This window comes from Oryctolagus cuniculus, chromosome 10 (assembly GCF_964237555.1).
Source record: "Oryctolagus cuniculus chromosome 10, mOryCun1.1, whole genome shotgun sequence".
Taxonomy (NCBI): domain Eukaryota; kingdom Metazoa; phylum Chordata; class Mammalia; order Lagomorpha; family Leporidae; genus Oryctolagus; species Oryctolagus cuniculus.
In genome coordinates, this window is record NC_091441.1 from 28054144 (window position 1) to 28074503 (window position 20360).

Below are 20360 nucleotides of genomic sequence, written 5' to 3' on the forward strand. Positions count from 1 at the left end.
GTGGACTGGGGGGAGCTGAAGAGCTCTGTTTGGGACCTGTTGGCTTCAGGGCACCTGTGCAGCCTCCACACATGATGTGCAGTGGGCAGGTTTGCATATGTGTTTGGCTCTTGAGAAGGCTCTGGGTTTGGGAGATAGCTGGGTGGGATGCTTGTGGGTGGCAGATAGAATCATCTTAAAGGCAGCCTGGCAGGTAGGATACAAGAGAAGTGAAATTGACATTCAAGGAAGCCCTGAATTTTTAAAAGTGTTTTATTTGAAAGACACAGTTCCACTATGCACTGGTACACCCTCCAAATGTCTGCAACACCCAGTCCAGAGCAAGGAACCTGAAGCTCAGTCAGGGTGTCCCACATGGGTGACAGGAATCCAAGTGCTTGAGCACCTGCTGCCTCCCAGGGTGTGCATTAGCAGGAAATTGGAAGTAGAGCTGAGACTCAAACCCAGGTGTTCTGTTATGGGCTCTGCACATCATAAGGTGTCTTAACCACCATGCCAAACACCTGCCCCCAAGGCCCTGAATTTAACCAAGATAAATGGTTGGTGCATTGTCTGTATTATCTGTAATTATGTACCATTTCCCTGTATCTTACTGGTAGCATACCAGAGACGGGGTGAGGTAGAGAGGACGGATTTCAGGCCAAGTTCCGGAAATCACCTGGCTTCCCTCACCAGCTGGACCCCCAGGCAGGGAATCTGCAAAGTAGCTTCAGGACCACGTGAGACAGTAAGTTTGAGAAATGATGCTTATTTGATGCTGCAGGCTACAGATACTGCGTGTGTGTATATCATGGTTTACTACCAGCTAGCGACAACCTTAACTGTGACACATCCATAGAGTAGAAAACCACAGAAAACCTGCCTCTGAGGCCCACTCTCATCTGAGCCCGCAGTTTGAGCTGCAGAGTGTGTTGTGGACATTAGCAGATAGCCGAAGTTGCTGTGGAATGCATCGCGGAGCTCAGCTGTACGGGGGTCTGGAACCACGGCTAGAGGAGGAGCAGGAAGGCATCTTCCAGCCCTTGTATGCAGAAGAGAAAATGCACATTCCCATTCGCACTGAGCAGCCCCTGAGCAGGGCTGGGTCTCAGGACCCCTGCTTGGCTTCCAGTGAAGGGGTGGGTGCGCGGGCTCCCTGGGCTCTTCCTGTGGGACTGTCAGGTCTGAGATGTAGTCAGTCTCTGGAGCAGCAGGGACAGATGGACTCTGCTGCTGCCTGTACCATGCTATCGCTGGGACGTTTCTACATAGAACCTAGTGCTCTGAGGGCCGCCGTGAAACTGTGGTGGGGTAGTGGAATTCAGTACCCTAGGAGCTTACCTCCTAAACCGGCTGAAGGCTCGTTTTCATCTGACAAGATAGACACTTAGGACTCTGGCTGCTAATGCCAGTTCAGCAATTTCCAGTGCCTGGTCTGCCAGCCTGCCTTTTTTTTTTTTTAATAAAAAAGTTCTATTTATTTGAAAGTCATAGTTCCAGAGAGAAAACGAGAGACACAGAAAAGAGACGGAGATCTTATATCTGCTAGTTTACTCCCTGAACAGCTGCAATGGCTGGAGCTGGGCTGGTCCAAAGCCAGGAACTGAGATCTGAACAAATTGAGATCTCCCTGGTGGGTGCAGGGTCCCAAGCACTTGGGCCATCCTCCCCTGCTTTCCAAGGTGCATTAGCAGGGAGCTGGATTGGAAGTGAAGCAGCCAGGACTTAAACTGGCACCCATATGGGATGCCGGCACTGTAGGCGGCAGCCCTCTGACAGCCTCTCTGAGTGGCTCATCTTGAGTACTGGACTGTGCCCGAGAGTATGGCCTGCCCGGGGAGGGAGAGAGTGTTAGTGTAGGATCTTAGCACTGGACGGCCAAGGTCCCCAGGGAGGCCTGCTGCCACCTCCATGCCTGGACCCCTGGGACCTGCATGGACCCTGGGCCAGAAGGATCGTCACATGAGGCCCCCCGCCCAGTGCCCTGGATGCATTACATGCCCTTCAGCTGGCTTGCACCTGACTCTTCCCTAATCTAACTTCCCTCACTGTGTATAGGTTTTGGTTTCTGTTTTGTATTCATAGTTTTGTGTGTTTGTATCTCTATTGTTTCAGTTTCCTGGTTTTAATTTATAAAAAAGTGCCATACCATACATTAGAATAGTCATTTTTAAGTCTGCATTGTTGCAAAGATTCATTGTAGCTTTGTTGTCCTAGCCTGTTTTCTAGTCATTAACACTGTCCAAGGTACTGACATAAATATCTTTGCTGAACAGAAATTCTTAATTAAAAATTCTTTGTATCCTATTCTGCAGCGTAGTCATCTTTCTCTTTGTCTGCTCACCCATAGTAGATGCTCTGTGCTTCATTGATGGTGTTGACAATGTAATTAGGGTGTAGACAGACAGAGCCAGGCAGGAGGCAGAGGATTGATGACCCCCTTAGTGAACAGAATAGTCCCCTGGCACGCCCAGGTTTTCCAATGATTTGTCACTGGAGGTGGCACCAATAGAGGGGTTTAATGATGTGTTGGGAGATGGGGCATCCCTCCTGCCCTGCTTGGCTTCCCCTCTCCCTGTGCTGTGTTTTGGGGCCTGAGCCACCAGGATCCCTCCTCTTCACCCTCTCAGGGAGTTCCCAGTTCTGGGAAGCAGAACTGAACCTGTCTGAGGCTTGGGGGTCCTCCTCCAAGGTCTGTCCCCTTCCCATGGGTGAGCTGTGGGGAAGCTGAACCCAGGGCAGGAACCTGTGCAGGCAGGGAATTGTAGAACCCTGGGAGACTCCAGACCCTGGCCCTGCACTCGATGGTCTTGTGAGGACCCCCTCTTAATACAGCCCAGGCATATGGTAGGACAGCCTTGCCGGGGCTCTCGCCTGGCCATGGACCAGTGCTGGCCTGCACGTGCAAATCACGGGACTTATATTCTGCCAGGGAATGCCGGAACAGGGGGATCATGAAGTAGGGAGGGTAAACCACTGGCGAAGTGTGTGGTCCACACTGGGGGAAGGCCTCCAAAGAACCAGTTCAGCCGAGAACCCAGACTCCTGTTTGGCCTCACCCTGAAGCTGGGTTTCTATGCCCAGAAAGGGCTGCAGTGGTGCACAGAGGTCACTGCATCACCCCATGGAAAAGCACGTGAGGGGAAGGGTGCCTGCATCTGGTTTGGGTTCTGTGTCGGGAACAGAGGTGTTCTGGGCACATCACGTGGCCTTTCCAAACTTCATGTTCTTTAGAACAAGAAGTCTGCACCCGTGGTCTCGGGAGTGCTGAGCGAGGCGGCGTGGCTGAGAGTTTGTAAGCCAGTTGAGTATGATGTGAATAGATGGTCATTAATTACCCTGAAAGGCAGTCACACGTGAGCTGGCATAGGCAGCGTGTGATTGAGTACCAGGCGTTAGGAGCTGTGCGATGAAAGATGGGGGAAGTTGCATGGAGCTGGGATAGCTTCTGGCTGCCTTGTAGGAGACAATAAAGGAAGCCCCGAGTGGCTTGCGTGTACTCAGTACAGAGAAGCAGATGTTGAACACAGTGCAGCGTGGGTCTTATTCAGAGGCACATGGGTGCCAGTGGAAGGCCAAGAGCTAGAGAGAGGTCAAATACTCACACTCAGAAGATCGCACCAAGAGGATGTGTTAGAGGAGAGTAAGAGCAACAGCCAGGGTTGGGCGTTTGGCGCAGGGGCTAAGTCCCTGCTTGGGATGCTCATGTCGTGTGTTAGAGTGCCCAGGTTCAAGTCCCAGCTCAGCTTCCTAATCGAGGTTCCTGCTAAAGCACACCCTGGGAGGCAGCAGGTGATGGCTCAAGCACTTGGGTTCCTGCTGCCCACATACATTGAGTTCCAGGCTTCTGGCTTTGGCTTGGCCTAGCCCTGGCTGTTTGGGCATTTGGGGAGTGAACCAGCAAATGGAAGATCTCTCTGTGACTTTCTAAGTAAATACTCTTTTTCAAAAAGTAGAGGTCAGCATTGCAGTTGCGGTACATGTCAAAGATGGTAGTGGCTTGGACTACAAGCTGTCGCAAAGGAGCAAGGCTCTATTCAGAGGCAAACTCAACAGGAGGTGCTCCTGTGGGAGAAAGGAGAAAGGGAGGAGCCCACAATGGTCAATGAGTTGAGGCTGCTACTGCTTGCATGGAGAAGGCACTGGGGGCATGAGCGACGGGTGGGCTTTGGTGCCAGGAGCCCCAGGGATGCAAGGTTACAGTGCACGCCTGGCCTCTGTCTAGAGACCAATGTGTGCGCTGGTTGTGGCTGTTAGAGCCTGGTCTGAGTGTGGACGTGCCCCAGGTATCACCCAGGCTGCTGGCAGATCCCTGGCCTACCCGTCCCAGCCAGGCTGGTTGCTGGGACCTCAGCCGTCTGGCACTTTCCCAGAGTCTGTCTCCGCTCTGAGATGTGAGCAGTGCTTCCCTGTGGCTTCTGTTTACACATGGCTGATTGGGAGACTCTGCAAAAAAAAAAAAACTAAATGAGACAACAAACACTTGAGCAGGATTTCTCAAGAGAAATCCGCTGGCTGCAGCAGGGCTCTTCCTTTGGGTAGAAGGACCCCAGGTGCCTTGATAACCACCTATACCACTCGCCTTAGCCGGTGGCCACCCAGAAATGGAGTCATGAGCGCAAAGCACTGCAGTGGTGTGGTGGGAAGCTTTTGCAGGGTGATTTAATATCAATTTGATCTCACCCCTGGGGTGTGGAAAGAGGAGGTCTGGTGTGAATGGGGGAGTGGTTGAGGGTGTGTATGTGTGTGTTGGTTGTCAGGTGTCTTGCCTAGAAGCTGCAGAAGAGCTGAGCTGTTTACCTGGGACTCCTGTGCCCTTGTCTTTGAGAGAGAGGCCTTGAAGCCCTGTTTCCTGCTTGGGGTAGCGCACGAGTTCCTGAGCATAGCTGGACCTGGGCACTAAGTTTCTTAGGCATGGTTTACCTTCTGTAAAGCACATTTCTGTGGCCTTGAGAGACAGGGATGCATTGCAAAGCAGGCTGCAGTTGCCACCTGAGTCTCCTCCACACTTGGTCTGAGTGGATGGAGCCACACATGGGTCATGTTTCCAAAGGACGCCGGGTAGGGCTCCGTTCATACAGATCTGCCCCAACTTCTGACACTTGGAATGAAGACCTGTTCTCCGCCCAGACTTCCTGTTAGGATTTTAGTCGAGGAATCACCAGCTGTCGGGAACAGATGAGGTCCCTGGGGAAGGTCAAGTCATAACCCTTGACTTTTGAGATGAAAAGAGAGAAGGGCCAGGAAAAAGGAAGCAACCTGAAGTCAGAACAAGTAGTGTCCACCTAACTGATGTTCACCAGGTCAGACGGTGGAAGATGGAGGAGTAATCACTGCTGGGAGGCTCCGGCCGGGAGTCGGGCTGGACAGCCCTGGCCCGGGATGTGGGGAGGACTCGGTAAAGGGTGTGGTGGGGGAGCTGACCTTGCGGAGGGAGCGCCACCAACAGCAGAGAAGTGGGCAAGGGTGACGTGCAGGCCAGTGTGGCTGAGTGTAAAACCGTCATAAGAAGAGTGCATTTCACCTCATAGACTTCAACAAATACAAGGGCACTTCAGAAAGTTCATAGAAAATGGATTTCAGGGGCTGGCGCTGTGACACGTGGGTGCTGGTTCAAGTCCCAGCTGTTCCGCTTTGATCCAGCTCCCTGCTAATGGTCTTGGAAAAGCACCTGAAGGTGGCCCAAGTGTTTGGGCCTTTGCCACCCACGTGGGAGACCTGGAAGAAGCTCTTGGCTTCAGCCTGGCCCAGCCTTTGTGACCATCTGGAGAACCAACAGATGGAGTATCTCTGTGTCTCTCCTTCAACTCTGACCTTTAAACAAACAGGGACGTTTATTTCAATAAATAAATTTATTTAAGTTCAGGGGCTGGCGCTGTGGTGTAGTGGGTAAAGCTGCCACCTGCAGTGCCGGCATGCCATGTGGGTGCCAGTTCAAGTCCTGGCTGCTGCACTTCCTATCAGCTCTCTACTATGGCCTGGGAAGGCAGTAGAAGGCCCAAGTCCTTGGGTCCCTGCACCCACGCGGGAGACCTGGAGGAAGCTCCTGGCTTCAGATTGGCACAGCTCTGTCCATTGTGACCATCTGGGGAGTGAACCAGCTGATGGAAGACTGACCTCCCTCCCTCCCTCCCTCCCTCTCTCCCTCCCTCTCTCTGCCTCTCCTTCTCTAATGTAACTCTGACTTTCAAAAGAAATAAAAATCTTTAAAAAAGAAATGGAGTTCAAAGATAAGTTTATTTTAGTGCAAGGACACTTTGAAGTCCGTGCATTCAGGGGACTTGTAAAACTTCATGGAAGGGCCTGCACCGTGGCTCACTAGGCTAATCCTCCGTCTGCAGCGCCGGCACACCAGGTTCTAGTCTCGGTCGGGGCACCAGATTCTGTCCTGGTTGCCCCTCTTCATGTCCAGCTCTCTGCTGTGGCCCGGGAGTGCAGTGGAGGATGGCTCAAGTGCTTGGGCCCTGCACCTGCATGGGAGACCAGGAGGAAGCACCTGGCTCCTGGCTTCGGATCAGTGAGGTGCCCGGCTGCAGTGGCCAGTTGGGGGTGAACCAATGGAAAAAGGAAGATCTTTCTCTCTGTCTCTCTCACTGTCCACTCTGCCTGTCAACAAAACAAAACAAAAACAAGAAAACTTCATGGAAGGCAGGCGTTGTGGTGCAGTGGGTTAAGCTGCTCCTTGAGATGCCTGCGTTCCCATATTGCAGAGCGGCTAAGATTGAGTCCCACATCCACTTCCCATCCATCTTCCTGCTAATGCAAATGGGAGGCGGGCAGCAGGTGATGGCTCAGGTTACCCATATGAGAGAGCTAAATGGATTTCCAGGCTCCTGGCTTCTGGCCCAGCCCTGGGGAGTGAACCAGCACATGGAAGAATTCTTGCCTTAGATTTTGCTCTCACTCTCTGCCTTTCATGTAAATAAAATTGAATATATTCTAAAATTCATGGAAAATGTACATCATGAAAAGGCTGTGCATGGATTTCAAAGTTTTTACACAAACTAAGCTCGTCTTTGAGTTCCATTTTCCATGAAAGTTTTGAAGTGCCCTCAAGATATGGAAAGTATTCTGTATTCAGTGTGGTGAAGTTGCTTATAAAGAATGTGTGGATGGTGGAACCAGGGCTGAGGGCAGATCCTTAGACTAACAGTCCATGTCCACTTCACAGTATCATTTTTTATACTTATTAATGGTTTTGGTGTGTGGAGGGTGTATTATAAAGGTTGAGATGTTCAACTAAGGAGTTTAGACATGATAAACAGTGGTACTTACTTAACTGGGGAAAACAGGATGAGAGCTGTGCTTTATAGATTTAATCTGGCAGGAGTGTCAGGGTGAAGTTAGAGGCATAGGCCTAAAGCAAGGTAACCCTTAGACTGTGGACCTCAGGAATCAAGGTCCTAAAGTGCTGAGAGAATCTGAGGGTCAGGTAAATTGCCTACCTGTTCAAAGATAGGTAATGAGTGGTGCAGATGAGGTTCAAGTACAAGTCAGCTTTTAATGCCCGTGTTCTGGATTGCAGTTCTCTGGTCAGCTGGAAGCAACCAGGTGGTGGATGGAGAACAAGTGGAGAGTGGTGTTGTGCGTTGTGCCTTCTGGGCTCGTCCGGGGTCAAGTGTGGACACCTGACCTGCCGCTTGCCCTTTGCTAGGCCAGGGAGTAGGTTGGGGAGTAGAGGCAAAAGAAGTGCAGTAGAGCTAATAAAAGTGGTCAGGGTTTACAAATATTCCACATGAGCCTAAATTCAGGAGGTCATTGAAGTGTATTTGTTGGTCTAAGAGATGAATTCATCTGTCTCAGAACTCACATCCACCAAATTGGGCTGGAGGTAACACTGATGGTCACTTCCCATATTTGCTCCCCCAAAGAGCCCCAAATGAACAGATATTTTAAACAGAATATTTGTGACTCCTGATACTGTTTTGGTCACGTGTGTGTAGTCTCCTTAGAGCACCAGCATTTTCCTCCACAGCCTGCTGGGATTTTATTGTTTTGCTGCCTTGATTTCTTCTTTGAATCCATCACACTTGCCGCATAAACTGGCCATCTGGTTGACTCCCTGGCCACTCACCCTCAGAAACAGTCTACTTGTTCTTCAGACCTGTGTGCCTCCCACACGAGTAGTTTTCTTGCGTGAGCAATCATTTTCCTGTGATGTGCAGAGTAGCTCCCGTCTCCATGCGCTGGATGTGAGAGTGGCAGGTGACATTGGTTTGTGCTTTGCCTTCACCAAATGTCACAACTGGGGTCTCTGCAATCAGTATCCTGGGTGTGTGTGTTGGCCCCTCCCCCACGGACCTGATCCTGGTTTCCCAGCACCTGTGCTGATTCCCAGGAATCCCTGTCGAGTGGTTGGGACAGTGGGAACCCCCGCATTCTAGGCAATGCTCAGACACATCCTGCACTCGTCTCCTTATTTTAGGTTAAGGGCACAGCTCTAGGCCTTCCGTGTGGTTGCTTGCAGTCCAGTACTGCTTGTGCAGGTGCACGGGGAGCTTCAAAGGGGATATCAGACTAAGTCTGTTTTAGAGCAGAAAGCTCAGCTTATGTTCCTGGTCACCTGGGGTGGTTGTGCTTGAGCCGTTCTCCAAGGAGTTGGCAGTGAAGATATTCAAGGGAGAGGTGGCCCCTGTCTGCTGGGTGCAGTACAGAATGAGAATGGGAGCTGTTGGCACCCACAGGTGTCTCATGAAGCCAGCTTTCAATGTGAGGATTTCACAGGGGCTGGGAGGGGAGAGGCAGAAGCTGTGGTGGTAGCAATGGTAGCCCAGAGCCAGGAAGCATCTTGGACAGCCACATCTCCCTCCACCCAACCCTCAGTACCAGGTGGGGTTCTATGTACGTTTCTAGTAATTGGCTGAGTAGACAATGTGAAAGATGGCTTCTTCAGCAGCATCCTGTCACCGGTGTCTGCTGGCCACCTGTGTCCCCGCAGGTCCCCTCCCCATTGCTGACGATCGATCTGGGTGAGCTGTGCACACCGCTCGCTGGGACCATGAAGAGTGGCTGCTGGGTAAGGCTGCTTCCCAGCTGCCTCGTGGCTGCTGGTGCTCTCCCCTGCAGCCCAGCTCTCTCCCAGCTGCCTTCCTCTCCGTGGAGCTTCTGTTCTGTCATCCCACTGTTTTTCTAGCATCTTGGTGGGTGGCCCAGGTCAGAAGAGAGGCCAAGGTTCATTCGCCTGCCCTGATACGCTTAGGGCTGACTGCACTGGTTATTGTTGGAGTGGGGCAGGCTGCCTATGGTGGATTCCCTATCCTGTAGTCCACTCTGCAGGGGGGAGTTGTGGCAGCTGGCGTAAGGAGTGCCAGGCTGCTGCCAGGAGACCAGAGTGCTAAACCCGCTTCCCTCTGGAAGAGGAGGGCTCAGTCACTTGTCCAGCAGCGTACGTTGAGTGTGAGCTGTGTGCCAGGCGCTTAGAGGCTGGAGCTTGAAAACACAGTGCCTGCCTTTGTGGCAGTGCGTTTGTGAACTGGAAAGAGGTAGTTGAGCACAACCCTTAAAGGCAATTGATTTCCCAAAACTGGTGCAAATGTTCGTCCTCCCTCTGTTAGTGCCACGAACCTCTACGTTCCTGAGGGCCAACGGACTGCCTTTCCCTTGTCTGCCTGCTGCTCCGTTGTAAAGGGAGCAAATGGAGATGATTTCAGGAATGCAGAGTGTCTTCTGTCTGCTTTCTGTTTGGGCTGACCCAGCTCCCTCTTATTGCAAGAGGTAGCTGCTTAATCCCGCTTCTGGGAGGGTAGAGGCAGGGTCAGCCTGGTGGCCAGCAGCGTGCCCCGTGTGATGGAGCTGTGTGAGCAGGAGTGTCCGACTCTGTGTGCTGGCATGCTGAGCTCAGGTGCAGGGGGAGGAGAAGAGATCCTGGCTCGTGAATAACCTGTGATGTGTGCAGTGGCCCACACTGGGGAGTGTTAGAGATCCACAGGTGAGCTTAGGAACTGGGTGTGTCTTTAAGTGAAAAACTGGAGGGTGTGTGTCAGGAGGTGGTCTAGGGGCTCTGCCCCCAGACAGAAGTGGGGAGTGACCTGGCTGCATCCCCTTTGGGTGCAGAGGAGGAGCCCCACTGCTGGGGAGGTGCTGTGGGAACTGCTTTCCTCCTCGCTGCGTTCACATCCCGAGCAGGTGTGCTGGAGGGCAGGCTGCTAGGCCGTCGCTCCTCCTGTGCCCCTGAATGTGAGAATGGTGTCCTGATCCGGCTCAGGCCCTTGAAACAGCATCTCCGGAAGGCATCAGGGCCCTGCCACAGGCAGCAGCTGACCGGAGCTTTTTCCCTTTTCCCAGAGATGAGAAGAACCAGTCCATCATCGTCAGCGGTGAGTCTGGAGCCGGGAAGACCGTGTCGGCCAAGTATGCCATGCGCTACTTCGCCACAGTCGGCGGCTCAGCCAGTGACACCAACATCGAAGAGAAGGTCCTGGCATCCAGTCCCATCATGGAGGTAAAGACTCGTGGGCGTCCAGCCTGGCTGCGGGCCTGGCATAGTGGGTCCTGAGGATGCCTGGCTGCGGCTCCTGGAGGCGGCATTTACATCTTGCCTTGAGTGCCCCTGTCCTTTGTCAAGGAGAAAAATCCCAGAGGTGCCCCCAAAACTGCAAAGGGGCGAATGTCCTGACCCCATCCATGGTGGCCCTCGAATCCCGGTGCTGGTGTAGCGTCCTCAGGCTCTCTGCTGCGTGTCCCAGTGACTGTCGTCCCTCCCTGCCTCCCCTGCTGCCATCTTGGGTCAGGAAGTCAGGGCCCCGTCCACACTGCTGGGTCAGGGTGACCCTCCTGGGAGGTGGGGAAGCTAAGTAGATTCCCCCACCCCCACCCCCGGAAAAAAGCGTGAATATATTTCCTCCTGGGGGAGGAGGGGAGAGGGAGGTAGAAGCGAGATGCGTGTGGTGGAGCTGCAGGAAGCAGCACCCTGTGATGGACAGGCTGGCCGGAGTGGCTTCTGTCTGGGCCTTCTCCCCTCGCACGCATCAGCCAGGGCTTCCGTGTGAATGTCCTGGACTGGGCGGGAGTGAGGGCAGTGCCACAGGCGGCTTCTAAAAATGAGATGTAGCTGTAACTTCATCATGTTTCAGGATCACACCGGCCATTTTCTGTTTTATCTCACCTCTGTGAAGACTGACGTATGCTGGGGAGGGCCGAGGGGCTTCACGGTCACTGGGCTGGGTTTGCTGCCCCGTCCTTGGCGGCTGGGGCTCTGTGTCACTGGGCGACAGTTGAGTAAGAACAGGCCCTCTCTGCCAGCCCCTTCATTCTGGGAAGAAGGGGTTCAGTTGAGGCCGTGAGCTGCCAACAAAGCTCCATTTTGGCTGCATTGGCTAAGACGCAAGCTCTCACGTGGTTGGTGTCTCATGAGTGTCGGAGCTGGAGGGAGCGAGAACCTGCCAGGGTTGTCCCTGCTCCCAGCCACCCCCTCCACCACCCTTATCTCTTTACCAAGCTCGGAAGTGACCTTTGAGTCTGAATTCAGGGGTGTCTGTTGATTATCCAGGCAAAACTTCCTGCTGTCAGAATTCTGTTACTTGGAGATGTGTAGCTCTGTGCTGAGAGATGGGACTCCAACCACTTGCAAAGAATTCAACAAAAGCAAGTTCCAGTGTTGGTTCTTGGATGGGTGGGGACATGGTCAGTACAGTGGAAGGCATTGTTACTAAGCAGATAAAACTCGAAGGCAGACTTGTGCTCCTTCACAATGCTTCTCACGCGAGAAGCACTGAGGGTCTTGCAAAGCCCAGACTCCTGGGCCCTGCCTACAGAGTTTGAGTCTGCGAGCCTGGGAAGGGCCCGACAAACTTTATTTCTCCCAGGTTCCTGGGTGAGCACAAGCTGCCGATGGGGTGCCACACTTTGAGAACTGTTGCCCTACTTGAAGGGTACCAAGGGCTTCCTCACTGGAAGGTGCAAGAGAATGAAGGGGCAGGAGGCTTTGTGCCCTCCCACCCCCAGCAGGTGCATAGCCATTTGGACTCCTGGATTTTCACTGCAGGTGGCAGCATGAGACTTGTCCCCACATCACTGAGTGTTTTATGCACTCCTACGTGCTTTACTGTAGTTTGCCTCCCTGCTGCCCAGCAGTTAGTTGGTAGCCCGTTTGCTCTCAGTGTGTGTTTTGAAATCCTGAGGTCAGGGCCTGGCCATGGTCCCATTCATAGGATGTTCACGGACCCTGGCCTTGGCGTCCCTGAGACTGCTCGCCAAGCCTGTGCTTGAGCAGTTCCCCCCCAGGAGCCCACACTGAGCATCGTCTTACCTGGAATAGGCACAAAGCCAGGCTACTTCTTCACTCTGAATTTGCAAGTTCAGTTAACCTCCTCGGCAGTAAGATTTCAGAGAGATGGGAGACTCCTAGATTTAGAGACAGAGGAAGTGGTTATCCGGGGCAAAGCAGAAGTGGCCTCTTTGGTGGGCGGGAGTAATTGTCAATCACTGGGATTTTGCGAGGGCAAATCACCAGCTGACCTAACATGAGGCATAGGAGCAGTGTTTTAATTTTTATCGTGTAATATGCATAACAAAATTTCCCATCTTACTGTTTCAAGTGCACAGTTCAGTAGCATTACCCATGTTCAAGCTGCCATCTTCTACTTCCAAAACTTTGTAGCCATTAAATCATTGCTCTTAGTTCACCCTTCCCTGCTTTGCCTACTCTAGGTTCCTCCATCAGGTGGACTTGTCCAGCGTTACTTTGTTGCATGAATGTGCAGCACATTTAGTTGGGGTGTTTCTGCCTTTGGGCCATTGGGACTAAGCCTCTACTGCCGGAATGCTTTCTCCGTGGTGGTGGTTTGAACTTAGCTGGTGTTTGCCACACCCCACAGGGTATCTGGGGAGCTGGTGGTTTGTGGGAAGGGGAGGGAAGCAGGATGTGTTGGCATGAGAGAAATACAAGAGTAACGTGCACACTCCAGAATACACCACGTGGGGTGCAGCTGCTGACTCCCAAAGGAGAGGGGACGCCTGCCTGAGCCGACCTAACCTGCGTGACCTCACGTGATGTGAATAAGCGCAGCAGTGGCCTGGACACCGCACACTGATGTTCAGCCTCGTGTAGATCAGTACATCTAATCTGCAAGTCCCAAGAGCCCATCTGTCCAGTGCACAATTTTGCCACCCCAGGGACTCTCCTTGGAGCTGCTATGAAATGTTGTGTTCTAGAGAAAGCCTGGACGTGAACATGGAAGGGAAGACACAGAGCTGGAAGAAGAAAAAAAAAAAAAAAAAGCCCGGCTGGGATTAGAAGCAGTGCGGCCAGGCAGGGAGAAAAGCTTTTGCACTGCCCACGTCTGAACACAGGGCTTTTCTGACGTCCTGAGTCTCCCAGGTCCTGGCACGGCGTGTGGAAGCCGTCGGCAGCGTGGCTCCTCGGAGGGCGGAGCCAGTGCAGGCACATTGCTATCAGCGGGCATCTGATTGCGGATGCCTCTGGCCTGTCGCAGGGGAGGGCGGCCCCTCCTGAGGAAGCAGGTGCCTAGGTCCCTGTTGTCTAGTTGCTTCCACTGCCGGGCAGCTGTAGATGCCTGCCCGGGGGGACAGAGTGGAGGACATTCGAGGAGGCGGGGCTCCCATTGGGCTGTGCTGAATGGCAGCTGTTGGAATTCACAGCGACTGAGGCCAGATTGGGATTGGCTGGGGCGGATCGGGATGATTTACTGTAGCGCCAGCATGCTCTGACCCCATTCTATTTAAGAGCTTGTCGGCCTCCCGGGACTGAGTTGTTCACAAGTCTGCGCTGATTAAACGAACGTTAGTGATCAGGAGGCTGTTGGAGCAGGGACAGAGCCTGGCCCAGGCTGGAGGGCCCCCAGGGCTTCTGGGCGAGACTGCTGTCCCTGGTTGGTCCTCAGAGCTGCAGCCAGCAACCCCTCCTCCTGGGAGAAAGAGAAGGGACTCAGGGGCTCAGTGAGCACAAAAGGGGAAATGCAGACCAGATACATTCTTCATGGGTCTTTTCTGGAAAAGCTCAGAGAGCCCACGACAATGAACACATTCATACACAAGTCTGCCCCCCAGCGTACCTGCCTCATCCCCTGTGTCAGCACACTCCAGCTGCTCCAGGTGTGTGTCTGACGTAGCCTGTCCCTGTGTGCACACACCATTCTGAAATGGAATTCCCACTCCTTCCCCGGCAGTAGAACTCTGCTCATTTAAGGTTCGTGTCCATTTTCACTCCACAGAGCCTTTCCTTGCTCCCTGCTCTGTTTCCGTCCTGCTGAGACTTCCCGCTTGACTATGCAGCCAGCAGACTGAAGCCAGTGCATGTGTGCCTGCGTGCGTGTGTCTGTCTGTCTGTCTGTCTGGAGTCCTAGTCCATCAATCATGTTGCAGCTTGCTTTTCACTCAACAATTTTTTAAAGTGGCCAAGCCTGAATTTCATTTTCTTTCTTTGAAGATTTATTTATTTTGAGAGGCAGAGGAATAGAGCAACGGAGAGAGACAAATTGAAATCTCTTCCATCTGCTGGGTCATTCCCCAAAATGGCTGTGATGCCCAGGGCTGGTCCAGGCCAAAGCCAGGAGCCCAGAACTTCATTTAAGTCTCCCACAGGGGCAGCAAGGGCACAAGTACTTAGATCATCATCTGCTTTCCCAAGGGCATTCGTAGGGAACTGAGTCGGAAGTGGAGGAGCCAGGACTTCAGCCAGAGCTCTGATACAGAATGCTAGCAGCAGCCTAACCTGCTGGACCACAACACCAGCCCTGTGACATTTTTTGTTTATGAAATATGCTCTCATTTCTTACAGCATTTTAGTATGCCATTATATAAATCTACTGCATTTTATTTATACCCTCCTTACCACTGGACATTCAGGTTGTATTTTATTTTTGAAAATAGCTGGTATTGAACATTCTTGTGCTTGCCCACTTATGTACTTGGATGAGGTTTTTCTAGGTGCTATCTAGAAATAGAATTGCTGAGTGGTCAGATGCATGCGTGTGCAATTTTACTAGATATGCCCGGTTACTCAGAATCGTTCCAGCGCTAGCATCCATCATATGGCTTTGCAGATCTGCTTGGGGAGGTCTGTTGGCAATGAACTTTAGAACCTGGGCAAGGTGTTCGTAGGCTATGAGAAGCAATGACCTCAGATAAGCTAGCAAGTCTTGATGCCATTTTACACATTAAGGAATTTGGATTTTTGAGAGATGAGATTAAAGTTTGGAAATAGAAACTTCATTGTTGAAACCAGGCAGTGTAGAGTTTTCCTGTCTAGCCATTGCTGGTGACCCCCTTGCAATGTTGTTTGATGTGCTTCTTTGTGCCCTGCATTTTCTGCAAGAGCAGTAATATTTACGTGTTGGACCTGCAGGGACGCCAGCCTGGATGCCTGTGGGAAGTGGATAGGTGGATGCAAGCCAGTGCTGGGCTAAGCCGCGTCCCTAGCTGGGCTGGGCTTTGGTTTCTGCAGATGAGCAGGCGGATGACTCAAGGCCTGACTTGGTCTCAGGAGGAAGTATGGGTTCTCCTGATGCCGACTCGACAGGACATGTTTGTGCACGTTAGTCGTGGGTCAGCTTTTGGCTTTGTGCTCAGCTCTCCTGGCTTTGTAGCAGATGGCATCTCAGCATGACAAAGCGTGGGGGTGCTAGGAGACACTGAGTTCTGTGATGGGATTGGGCTGAGCCGGAGTGGAGGATAGGGTGGGATTCTTTGCTTCACATTTCCAAGACTACTCAGAAGTGCACGTGGGTATTTTTCAAGTATTTTGACCACCCAAAAGTGTGAACATATGAGGATTAGAATTTTTTTTTTAAGTTTGCTTATTTGAAAGGCATGCCCTTCCGTCCACTGATTCCCTCCCCCAAATGACCGCAATAGCCAGGGTGGATCTAGACTAAAGCCAGGAACTCAATCCAGGTCTTCCATGTGGGTAGCAGGAACTCAAGTACTTGGGCCATCATCCGTTGTTTCCCACGTACATTAGCAGAAAGCTGGGTGGGAAGCGGAGCAGCCAGGACTCAAACTGGTTCTCCAGTATGTGGGCCTCCTAAGAATGGTCTAACCTATTGCATAACACCACCTGCCCAAGGCTTAAAATATTAATTTATTCATTACTGGGGCCGGCATTGTTGCACAGCAGGTTAAGCCACCTTCTGTAGTGCCCACATCCCATATGGGTGCCAATTTGAGTCCTGGCTGCTCCACTTATGATCCAGCTCCCTGCTTATGCACCTGGGAAAGCAGTGGAAGGTGGCCCAAGTCCTCAGGCCCCTGTACCCATGGGGGAGACCTGGAAGAAGCTCTTAGCTTCAGCCAGGCCCAGCCCTGGCTGTTGAGGTGATTTGGGGTGTGAACCAGCAGATGGAAGATGTCTGTCTCCTTCTCATTCTCTAATTTGGCCTTTCAAATAGTTAAATAAATCTTTCACATATATATACACACAGACACAAATACATATATTCATTACTAATCTATTAGCAATGTGATTTTTAATAAAAAGTAAATATTATTACCATGAAATTGTTTAGCCACTCATTTTTTTTTTTTAATTCTAGATTTTTAAAGTCAGAGGGAGAGAGAGATCTTCCATCCACTGGTCCATTCCCCAGTGGGAATTACGTGGCTGTAACAGCCAGCACAGGTCCAGGCTGAAGCCAGGAGCTTCCTCCAGTCTCCCACACAGGTGGCAGGGACTCAGGTACTTGGGCCGTATCTGCTGCTTTTCCCAGACCATTAGCAGAGAGCTGGATTGGAAGTGGAGCCGCTGGGACAGGAACCGGTGCCCATCCAGGATGCCAGCATCACAGGTGGCAGCTTTCCTGGCCACGCCACAATGCCAGCCCCTAAAATTCTGGATTCTGAACTGTGCCTGTGCTGTGGCAGGAGAAACAATACTGAGGAGGAAGATGGCTTCTTGATTCGTCCTAGTGATGAGGTGTGGAAGGGGGCAGGCGTTGACTTCCGGGTTTTTCTAGGAAGTACCACTTGGTGTTGGGGAACGACATCAGACCTCGTGTTCTCGGAGAGCTGAACAACATGGATTAAGCACAGGAGGGTTTGTTTTTCTCAGAAAAAGTTCAGAACTAGCAGGCTCTGGCATTGGTTTGGAAGTTCAAGGATATCAGAGCGAGGTCTCTGTGATCCTGAGACTGTTCCCTCATGATTCCAGGGTGACTGCTACCGCTGTAGCCGTCACATGGAGCTTGTGCCGCACCCCCAAGCCCAAGGCAGGAGAGAGTCCACCAACCAACTCGCTCTCCTCGGCCATCCTTAGGAGTAAGGGAGCGTGGAAAATGACTTCATTTTGTTCCTGCTGCTTAGCTTGGCCCATTGTCGTCTCTACAGCAGAGGGCTCTGTAACGAAGGGGAGGAGGGAGACAGATGCAGCCACGGAGACACAGTCATGCGATGTAGAAAACCCTGTTTATGAGCACCTGTTCTGTTGCTGTTTGTCCCATCCAGGCCATTGGCAATGCTAAAACCACTCGCAATGACAACAGCAGCCGCTTTGGGAAGTACATTCAGATTGGCTTCGACAAACGGTACCACATCATTGGGGCCAACATGAGGACCTACCTGTTGGAGAAGTCCAGAGTGGTCTTCCAGGTGAGTGTGGGACGCGAGCCCCTCTGGATGCATCCCGCAGGTCCCTCACTCGGTGCCCCCTGGCCCCTCACTAGCCCAAAGCATGGCTCGTTTTTGGTGCTGGTGTTGGATGCACTTGTTCCATTTTCTCTGTTTCTCATCAACAAATGTTCATTGTAGTGGTGTAGACATTAGGTCTCAAAAGTCTCCTATGCAGTGTTGTTCAGGTCCAGTCTCAGGCTGGCTCCGTGCCAGATACCAGGGATTCAGTAAAGAGCAAGGCTGTCCTTTTTCTTGTGGAGTTTAAAGTCTTAGGGTCTGAGACTGTCACAGATACAGAGTCTGGGTTCTTACTTTCACGAGAGCCTTCTTATTTGGTAGCTTAAGAAAATAATTACACCTACCACCCGCTCAGTTTCCTCTTCAAATAAATGAGCTCCCCCTTCCCGCCCGGCTGGATTCTCCCTGGGTCGTGGCTTCCCTCTCGTGTCCTGCCCGAGTACCGCCTGCTGCCGTGTGACCCTTCTCCGCTCTGCCTTTGCTGGTGGTCAGCGGCACTCGCCCCCAGTGCAGTCCCGACGCTGGACTGAGGTGGCACCGGGCGTCCTGGGTTGCGTCTGCAGCCCGCTCTCTTCTCGGGTTCAGTGGCCTCTCCGTCCCCAGCTTTCAGAGGTGGCAGCACCATGGCTTCGGCTGTGCAATTCTGGGCGACCTCTCCAAGCCGGTGCTCAACCAACATCTCAAGGGTTTTTCAGCCGGCCCCTGTCCCCGTTGTCCCTTGGGCTTTCTCTGTGCCTCACCCCCGAATGCCCTTCTTTTTCCTATTGTAATGGGAGCAGCTGCTGTGCTGGGGGCAAGTGTGTGTGCTGCACACGGCTCTTCCCTGAATGCCTCTTGGGCCTCCTCTTCCTTTGCATAGACCTCTGGAACCACTCCCGACGTGCACACACACGCGCAGACACACACACCCATAGCCATTCCGCCAGTGCAAAGCCAGCCTAGCACCGTGCCCACCACAAGCCTGATGGGGTAGGCAGGTGTTGCCTTTACTCCAAGCCTTCCAGAAATAAAGGGGCTGGAATACGAGTAGAATGACCGCTAGCACAGGGAGACTGCCATGTACACGTGAGCCAGGCATCACAGAAGTTGAATTAGTGTTTGATTGGCTGGCCTACCAATGTTGCTGCATACGGACCATCACAACAATGGTGTTCCATCCAGAAGGAAAAAGAAAACTTATGCTTTCACATAGGTCGGGAAGTAAAGGTCGTCAGGTTGGACAAACGCCAGGGACAGTGAATGAGAGATCAGGAGGGAATCGGAGGTGGCAGGGCTGTGGAGGAGAGCGTCAGGCGTGGCCTCCGGCGCCCAGAGCACCTGAGGTTAGAGGGGTGCGGGGTGGTCTCGGGGCTCATTGCCTTGAAGCCGCTCTGCTCTCTCCCGCTCCAGGCAGACGACGAGAGGAATTACCACATCTTTTACCAGCTCTGTGCTGCTGCCAGTCTTCCGGAATTCAAAGAACTCGCGCTAAGTAAGTCATCAGGTGCCTGCGTGTCCCCTGGGCGTGGGCTGCTGCTGCCACCGTAGTGAGCAACTGGGGGCTCTGCGCACGACTGGCGCTGTCCCCGGGCCTCTTTGAACATCACTGCCCCGCAGGTAAAGCGGAAGTAACTGCACGCAGGCCGCCGGCCACAGGAAGCGTGGGGAGGATGAGAGGCACGGTGGGGTGGAACGTGGTCTCCCTTTCCACCAGAGGCATCTTGGGGAGTCTGCCATTTCCATTAAGATCCAGAGATTTGGGGAATGCGTGTGAAACTGGCCAGCTTGTTTAAAGTCATAGTTAAGGATTTGAGAGGGAAGGGAGGAGGTGGGTGAGGATACAGCTGGGAGGCAGGGAGGATGCTCTGGGGCTGTCCGTGAGGCGTGGGCGTTGCTGCAGAAGGTAAGCGGGGGCTCGGGTGGCTGAGACTGAGCACTGCCGGGCTGACGGATCTCGCCTGAACAGGTGCGGAGGCTTCCACTGCACCTGCAGCGGACAGCCCAAGATGCCTCGGCTCCGGAGGCAGTGGGAATGAGTCACCTCGTTGTCCCCAGCTGATGGTGGGCACCACCCTTTGTTGCTGTGAGGTTGTTGATGTGGAGCTAGGGGAGGGGCAACAGCTTTAGCTTTTGTTTTTGTTTGTATGTTTGTTTGTTTGTGACAGAGTTAGAGATAGAAAGGTCTTCCTTCCATTGGTTCACCCGCCAAATGGCCGCTATGGCCGGAGCTGTGCCAATCCGAAGCCAGGAGCCAGGTACTTCCTCCTGGTCTCCCATGCGGGTGCAGGGCCCAAGCACTTGGGCCATCCTCCACTGCCCTCCCAGGCCACAGCAGAGAGCTGGCCTGGAAGAAGAGCTACCAGGACTAAAACCTGGCGCCCATATGGGATGCCAACGCCGCAGGCGGAGGATTAACCAAATAAGCCACGGCACCGGCCCCAGCTTTAGTTCTTGATTCTGCACCCCAGAGTCTCTCCTGGGACCTGGAGCCCCTGTCCCACCCCCTTTCCATGTGGGACTTCCTTAGGAGCACTGGCTGGTCCCTGCTGTGGAGTCTCAGTGCGCTTGTGTGTGATAAGAACCAGCCTGGGGCCAAGTCACATCCTCTGTCTGCCAAGCATCCTGTCCCTGGCCTGCTGCCTGTGTTCTGGTGGGTGTGTGTGGAGGGCCAGTACCAGCAGATGGCATGAAGTGCTGGGTGTCTAGACAGAGGTTGATTGGTCTCCACACCTGCGGGAGAAATGGGCTTCTGGGGCGTGGCTGTCCCTGATCTGAAATTGTCAAGCGCCAGATCCTCCTGTAGCTCAGACGCATCAAGTGGT

At 52.8% G+C, this 20360-nt stretch overlaps 1 protein-coding gene across 4 annotated transcripts in view; it reads left to right on the forward strand.

Moving 5' to 3' along the window:
* The window catches only part of MYO5B (myosin VB), a 324299-nt gene that overhangs the window by 163766 nt on the left and 140173 nt on the right, over window positions 1-20360 (forward strand). For all 4 annotated transcript variants that reach the window (XM_070050187.1, XM_070050184.1, XM_070050188.1 and 1 more), the window contains exons 5-7: window positions 10264-10420; window positions 17377-17520; window positions 18949-19030. In XM_070050187.1, coding sequence (XP_069906288.1) covers window positions 10264-10420; window positions 17377-17520; window positions 18949-19030 — 383 coding nt within the window. The remainder of the gene's footprint in view (window positions 1-10263; window positions 10421-17376; window positions 17521-18948; window positions 19031-20360) is intronic.